This window comes from Populus euphratica, unplaced genomic scaffold (assembly GCF_000495115.2).
Source record: "Populus euphratica unplaced genomic scaffold, PopEup_1.0 scaffold51.1, whole genome shotgun sequence".
Taxonomy (NCBI): Eukaryota; Viridiplantae; Streptophyta; class Magnoliopsida; order Malpighiales; family Salicaceae; genus Populus; species Populus euphratica.
In genome coordinates this window covers 1,894-10,203 of record NW_011499932.1, presented here as the reverse complement: position 1 = coordinate 10,203, position 8,310 = coordinate 1,894, and the positions used below count along the sequence as shown (strand labels likewise).

The 8,310-nt window shown below is 31.5% G+C and overlaps 1 protein-coding gene across 1 annotated transcript in view; it reads right to left on the bottom strand.

The window, feature by feature from the left end:
• The window catches only part of LOC105136089 (xylosyltransferase-like), a 2,753-nt gene extending 1,072 nt beyond the window's left edge, over positions 1–1,681 (bottom strand). The window contains exons 1-2 of the mRNA XM_011041276.1: positions 1,013–1,681; positions 18–93 (exon numbers count right to left, since the gene is read on the bottom strand). Of these exons, the coding sequence (XP_011039578.1) occupies positions 18–93; positions 1,013–1,556 (620 nt within the window). The 5' untranslated portion in view covers positions 1,557–1,681. The remainder of the gene's footprint in view (positions 1–17; positions 94–1,012) is intronic.
• Between the last annotated feature and the right edge of the window lie 6,629 nt (positions 1,682–8,310).

Genomic DNA, 8,310 nt, shown 5'->3' with positions numbered 1-8,310 from the left:
AATAATACCATCCTCCCTCTTTCCAACCGATACCACTTGTGTGCTCCAAGAAGTTCAGATCTCTAGGCAAGTAGGAGAAAATATGCAGGATATCTGAAACAAAATGCCGTGATAAGTTTCATTGACAGCACTCTTATTCCATAAAATATCAATTGAGACCAACTCTGTAGTTAGTTTTCATTTTCACTTTCATGAAACGTAGATCTTATGTTTCTAATTTCTTAAAGGTTTAAGTAGCTACAAATGCACTTTCATTGTCTAATTCCTCCCAATTATGAGTGTGTGGACATAACTACATGCACAAAATTGTTAGAAATACATAAATCCGGGTACACCAATATCTCAGGTAATATGAACTTCACACAAAGAAGCATGGCCAACTAGCAAATCCACTTAACGCAGCCTTCTACATTATCCTAAAGATTATAAACAAATGCACGAACAGATCCATTTTCAATCTTGGCATCTCTTGAAACATCATCAACATGACCCTTCTATTCTACATCATCTACTTTCTCATTGCACTTAAAATCTTATAAAGCAAGGCATAAAACACTCATTTTCCTACCCCTCGTCTCCTAACCAGCTAAAAACAGGCACCACACGCTATAAATAGCCACAAACACGAATCCAGAAATCACACACAATAACCACTTCAAAGCAATCTCTATTTAAAACAAAACACAAAGATAAACAACACAAATATTCACAAAGCATCTTGAGCCATAAACAAAGACCTTGTAAACCACGTTCACCTATCCAAAACTACCATAGAAAATAAAATCCAACACAAAACAATAAATACATTTCAAATCAAGTTCTAATTAAACCCAAAACAACACAAATGATAAAAAATTTACCACCTTGATGGATAAACCCAAACCTATAAACCACGCTATCTGTACAAAACGACCCGTTAAAACAAGCAATCTAACAAAAAAAACCCAATTCAAATCATTCTCTATTCAAGCCAAAAACACCAAAAAAGCAAAACAAAAGTTCAAAAAGTTACCATCTTGAGGCATGAGAGGATAATCTTCAGCACTTAAATTAACAAACCAATCCCAATCTTCAAACTGCTTCAACAAAATAGCAACCCCGTGCAGTATACTAGCAATCATAGTAGGCCCTTTATATGTAACCAAATCACCCTTACCAAGAACCATAACATTCCCAAATTCCCTCATCACACCACTCTCTACCTTTACATACTTTGCTAGCTCAAGCCTTTCACCGTCACTTGCTTCAAAATCAAGATGCAACAAATAGTAGTTTCTAGGATGATAAACTGCTTGAAGCAATCTTTTTACACTTGAAACATCCCCTTTTGTGCCTGAGATGAAGTAAGCAAACCTTGGCAGTCTCGGTAACTGTGATGGGTCATTGAGATTTTGGTCCAAGATGGAGTGTTTTTGCTGGTTTGAGGAGGTGTCGGTTGATGGAGACGATTTGTTTTGACCGACAGTTAAGAGGAGGATTAGAGAGAGTAAAGCCAGTGTGATTAGTAGAATCAGACATGTTCGATCTAGGGAGTATGAAATGTGTGTTCTCTTCATGGTTTCTTGCTGTTGAGAATGTGAGCTCTGTTTCTTACATCAGAGCTCGCAGATTTTGAGGCTTTGCAAAACGTTTGGTGGGGCTGGTGGCATGTCCTTTTTTGCTGAACTCTTGAAGTTACCTTCATGTGTCTGAAACGCAGAGTAACTCATGTTGGGGAAACGTCAAGTCTACTCCCTTACTTATATACTCATTTTCAATTGAGTCTAAATCTATATGATTTTATCAATTTGATCCTGAATATTTTAAAGATTTATCCATCGGTTTTTTCTTCAAATTAATGTTGTTTTTGTGTATAAAATATGACTATTGGACTGAAAATACTTATATTTATTTTTTTATCAAATATTTTTCATACCAACAACGTTTTAGTGAAGAAGAAGATTTAGTCATAACAGTTGGATAAAAATACTCCTAACAATCAAATTGAAAATTCAATGATTCAAATTAAAATTCTAATTAGATATTCTAGAACATGAATATGCTTCAATCCTACCGATTTAGTAATGTTTTGTCAGCTCGAAACAGCTTAACCAGACCTTTTGACCACTTGAAAGGTCAAATGCTGGAGTAAAAAAAATAAAATTCCAAACAGTTCTTGATATATGACGAGAGAAAATCACTTATAGTTGTGGATTCAACTAGAGAAAGAGGGGAAAAAACTAGAAAGAGAGAAATTTATGAAGAACGCACAATCAAGGTCTTAAATGAATAATTAGATACTTTCTGTATTCAATAGATCATGTGTGGAAAGTTATCATATAAATTAGGGATTAGAGATTGGAATTAAATAAATGAGTTTATTCATTTACGGGTTTTTTTTTTTGGAAACGTAATCGATATTTAAGTGTCCAAAATTTATATATTCGTTACCCATTACATGAAATCTCACTCTCAAATAAATATTAAGGGATCAATGAAATATTATAAATAAAATAAAAGGTATTTTAATTACCATAAATAAATCAATAATTCATTCATTAGAAGTTAATCCTCTTGAGAAAAAAGTCAGCCATAAGATTGTTTGTTTTTAGAGAAAATATTGGTTACCTTGTTACCTGTTATATAGATCCTCACTCGCAAATAGATATCAAGAGATTGCCGAAATATTATAATTAAAATAATAAAGATTTTAATTACTGTACATAAATCGGTCATCCATTAATTATTTCTCTTAGAAAAGTCAACCATAAGACTTTTTTTTATTTTAAGAAAGAAAAATACAATATCATGATATTTGCATTAGACTATGGTAATTGATAATTAATTATTTTAATATTTAAGTTATTTTTAAGTATAAAGAATGTATAGTGGTGGAATTATATATCATATTAGGTATAAAATTGGTTTAATCTATGTTTAATTAGGTTGACTAGATTAGATAAATTAAATATTTTTAAATCAATATTTTTTCAATTCAACTTACAACTTAAATAAAATTAGTTTTTAAGTTGTTGATTTCTCGGTTAATTTATCTGGCTAAATTTAACAATACGATTTTAATTAAAATTTAACTAGCATGCATATTTTACCCCCCAAGAGAAAAAAAGGTATGTATATGAACCTTTAAGAGCCTTCTTTTGATTGGATACAAAGAAGGGAAACTCTAATCTTCTTAACTAATTAATATATCTAACTTGTTTATATTAACCATAAACTATACTCAGTAAAAACATTGACCTATATCCAACCTGTAAAACTGTAGGGTTTTGAATGCATAGGTCAAATTCTATTTATGGTCGACCAAGCAGCATGATCATGATATATATGGACTCAGCACCCAAAACTTCCACCTTGTGCTAATCATTCATTTGGTTAGTTAGTCTAGTAATTTTGTGGTCTCCTAAATGAGAGGCTCAGCAATCTCTTGTATCTGCCTAACAAAATATTTTTGATGTCTGTGGGCTCCTAAACGATAACTGTGAGTTCTCAAGATATTTTTTTTTCCATGCTTGATTTGTGGCTTTGGCCAAGGCTTGAGTTGTTCATAATTCCAAGTATGATTGAAATCATTCTCTCTGCACCAAAATATGGCCATGTAATCAACAGATTTATCGAAATTGTGCCAATTCTTATCAATGATCTTGTAATTCAACGGCGTGGTGATATGCGTTGGGTCTCTTTTTGAATTTTTATTTTAAAATGAAGCTTTACCAGAGAGTTGCCACTTGAGATACACTAGTTCTCCATCATTATCTATGAACAAAGGATGGCCTATAATTCTCTTAGAAGACAAGTTTCTTTGATAATTATTAACCCCAGTTCGATTTAACTCAAAAGTTTGATCTGAAATCTGATCTTAAATACCAGGTTTTATTCTTCCGGACTTTGAGTCTGATCAGAATGGGATATTCTAACGGGTTAATTAATAAATGGTCATTTTAGTTTTTGTTCAAAAATACGTTGTTTTATTTTTTTCCAAAACAACATCCTTTTAATATTGATCATGTGACTCGTGGGTTCATCTGATAACTTAAAATCGACCCAATAACTCGAACCTAGTTCAGACAACCGTGGCTGCTAATACGTGTTGGTTTTAACTTGTGTTTTTGTAAGGAATTGATGTGATCGGCCATGTAAGGATAGGAGTTGAATCCATAACCTCTTTATCCTATTCCAAGTAGACCACACCCTCTCCCATTGAGCAACCAACCCGCATCCATAATCGATACTTTATTGAGTCTGGCTTAGCTGGCAATTAATTTCCGAACCAACAAATACTTCTTGAGATTCTTGCAAGCCTCCAGCATTCAAAGGTCAAACAATTCTAGTATAAAGAAATGGAGCTACCCATCCCTAGTTAAGCAACCATAACACTAGGCATTAGTGTGAATTAATCATGCTTAGCTGTGCTCTCTCTGCCCATTGGTCGGTGCTCTGCAGAGGTTAGGTATCGATCTGCAAGACATTAATGAAATATGTTTGTGATTTCTTGTATTCACAGTACATTTTCATTTCTCCATAAAAAAATCTAGGGTTTGTGAGTGCAGTAGGGACCAAGAAACATGATCGAAGATCATGTGGTTTAGCAGGATATAAGTTTTCAGGAGAGAAAAAAAAGAAGAAAAAAGAAGAGTTGGATCTGTGGTTGAAGATCATGCGTGGAGACCAACTAGAAACATGGTGTAGTAGATCAAAAGCAAACCTTTCTTTCCATGCTGTAGATCTATGGACAAGATATCTTGACCTTAATTCGGCCACCCTCGACCGACATATATATGTATATGTGTGTGTGTGTGTGTGTGTAGTCAACAATGTCAGCAGTATGTTGTGGCACCATCAATGAATTGAATCTACAAGGTTTTTTATTATCATATCTTAGATATATAGATCTAAGAAGTATTTAGGTGATTATTAAGAAAGTTTGTTTAATTTTTCTTCTTAATTGTCAAGTTCAAACTTTAAAACTAGTATTTAGAGAGATTTATTAACTTAGATGTATCAATCAATATAAAGTGTATATATCTATGTAATCAATTAAAAAAAAATTATAATTTTTTTTCTTTAAACTTTCTTGAATGGTTTCGCACTTCTCATTCTAGCTCAGCACCTCTCGTACTCATATAGTATCTCTTCAGAAATTGAATGATAGTATCAAAAAATTAAAAAATTTATATTGTAAACTGGAATCTTAAACAAATGTATAATAGAAGGCAATGTGAACTCTGACTAGTTTAGGAATCTTAAACAAATGATTGTAAACTGGATGAACGATTGAACTCAGCATGATGGGATGGAATACTTGATGTATTATGAAATTATACAAAAATAAAATAAAATTGGTGCGTGTTCGATATAATAATCTTGAAATAGTGATCATGGGCAAGTCCATTAAAATATAAACATGTGGACTCGACACCAACCTTGCTTTATCAGTTTTTTGTTTCCTTTTTCCTCCTCTTTTTTTTTTTCATTTCATTTTTCTAACCTTTTCGGACCGTGTGTAAAGGATAAAAAAAAAATTGTCATTCACAACGACTAATATGGAAAATAATACCCCACAAAATAATTCTTTGTACAACCAGACAGTCTTGATAGGTCGGTCGGCTCGAGAGATGACAAACTCACTCTCTTCTAGATCGAGTGTCAAAATAAAAAAAAATAAAAATGGAGTTGATGTAGATTAATTGATGAATCCAATGTATGAACCTACCGCCGGGCCAAAAAATTAATTTGATTTTTCAAAAGGTAAATCAATATAATTAACATGGATTAGTCTTTGTTAACTTGTCTAATCCTCACGGGCTAGGTTTCATTGCTATGATGATTAGTGAGAAAATTAACTTGTATTGTGAAATGACTTCAATGAATTTCAGCAACACCTCTTTTTTTTTTTTGTGCTGGGGAGGGCTAATGTCAACATATTCTCCTGTCTTGCACTTTTGAATATCAATTATTAGAGGTCTCTATCTGTATAGATAGTTTGGTTACGTTGTTGTTGAATTTCTTAACATTATTAATTATTTTTGTTTCATCTTCAGCGGGTTTAATCAAGATCATGGAATTTTATCGATTGAATAGTTTTATTTTCAATGTAATTACGCATTGTTTTTTAAAAGATTATCGAAATAATTAATAATGATAATACATGAGAGACAGATTGTTTGCAATTGCTTGAAATTATTGAAATCAAGCACATGATGTGGGTGTGGTGATGGAGAAGAAACGATTGATGACAGGATTTTTGTAGACAAGGATTAATATTGTTAGTGTAAACAATGATGTTTAATACTAATAATTTGCAATAATGGATTATGAATCTATTAAATTATTTATTAAACAACTACTTAGTACCCATCATCATGTATGCTGCCTTCGTAAAACTATGTCGAAAAATACAAAGCATTATTGGTCTATAAACCTTTACACCAATATCCTCCTCGTGGGATTTATGGGACTTATTTTTTTTATTATATTCGTGATTTATTTATTTATTACCAAACACGAGCCGTAATTGGTCGAGTCCTGGCATTGTTTGCTTTCATGTTCCTACACAATTCATGGACCAATAATTTTAATATTTTATGATTATTATGATGAACAATTCATGGAGATTTAGGGTGTTCTATGATGAACAAGGAGTTATTAATTTTAATATTAGTCGGGCTGTAACATTTAGTGGTGTGTTGCAACTCTTGTGGCAATAAATAAAAAAAAGGAAAATTATAAAATCAAGGGAAGACTATTTTTTTTAATACCTTGTCTTCACCAATTATTCAATTTCATCCTTGTGTGAAACAATTTATTAAAGTATTGTCCAAGACCCACTTGAGAAACTTGTACCACATTGTATAGTGAGGCATTGAACAGAATTTTCCGATTCGATAAGGTTGAAAAAAATATATATAAACATAGCAAGATTAAACAAATTTAATAATATATTTATTAGTAAGATAGAGTAAAACAAAATTAAGTAGCTTAGAAGGACATTTTATTATTAAACTCGACCAGTTTTAACAGGTCAATTTTAGTTAAGAATATAAAAAATAATTTGATTGTATTTGATTTAACTTAAAATAAAATAATACATCCTGCAACAAGACCGTTGAATAACTAAGATGAACACATAAATGCAGTGAGGAATTTTGCCTAAAACCAGAGAAGCAAATGATCCCTAAGTTCTTACCAGGCTAGTGTGTATATCAGGAAAAGTTTTTAAGACGAGCAACCTACCAAACTTTATGGTTTATACATATATATATATATATCTACACCTTTTCTTTCAAATCCTGAGTCAATTGCTAATTACCCCTTTAAGCCCAAATAAGATGATTTAAGAAAGAACCAGACCCTAGTTGAAACAATTCTTGTCGTAATTAAAAGGTTCTTATCTTATCTAATTGATTTTTGAGAGCTGGTGACTAACGTCAAGATAATTATTTTATTTTTTCATGGAAGGCCTAGGATGTCCTGGGCTATGCACAGTATCTCTATGGTTTTAAGAGGATTTGGCTGATAATAAGCAAGTTCTTGTGTATGTTTTTAGCCATTAAAATTAAAAACTCCCACGAACATCGTCTTTAATTGTTAAGAGATTCAGTAATGTGAGGTACTCGTGAATGTGGAAACATGATTACCATGGTCATTAAACTAGACAATAGGTTAATTCGGTGACCTATTAATTTGGAGTTTAATCGCGGCTAAGTTTGTTTTTAAGTTAAATTGTGATTAACCAGGTAAAATATGGGTGACTCACCAGGTTAATTTTAATCCAAAACGACAATGTTTTGTTAAAAAGAAATTAAAAATTTATTATTTTATTTAAAAAATTCTCTAAAACAACATTATTTTAAGACTTTTTAATTATTTCTGTACAATAAATTGAAACAACAACCGGGATAAAATCTTAAATTTACATGTGAGGCGAGATTTTTTTAGATGATTTTAAAAATAACTTCTCATTAATTAGATACAATAAATTATTTCACATACTAAATTTAAAATTAAAATAAAAAAAATATCCCCCTACATCGATGAACATATAAAACCTATCAGTATATACTCCATTTTCGTTCGTTCATGAGAAATTCAACAAAATACTAAATATGTTTAGTATTGAAATAATTAAAAACTAAGTTAAAATATACAGTCAAAATGACAATTTAATACTGTAGATTAAACAGTGAATACCTTGATAAATACATCACAATAAATTGTTTCTGAAGACTCGTCGGCAAGAAAAAAAGTTAACGCGAAAACAAATGTCGAGCACGTGGAAAGAAATCAGGCAGCCTTAGTTTAGTATAGTTGCTC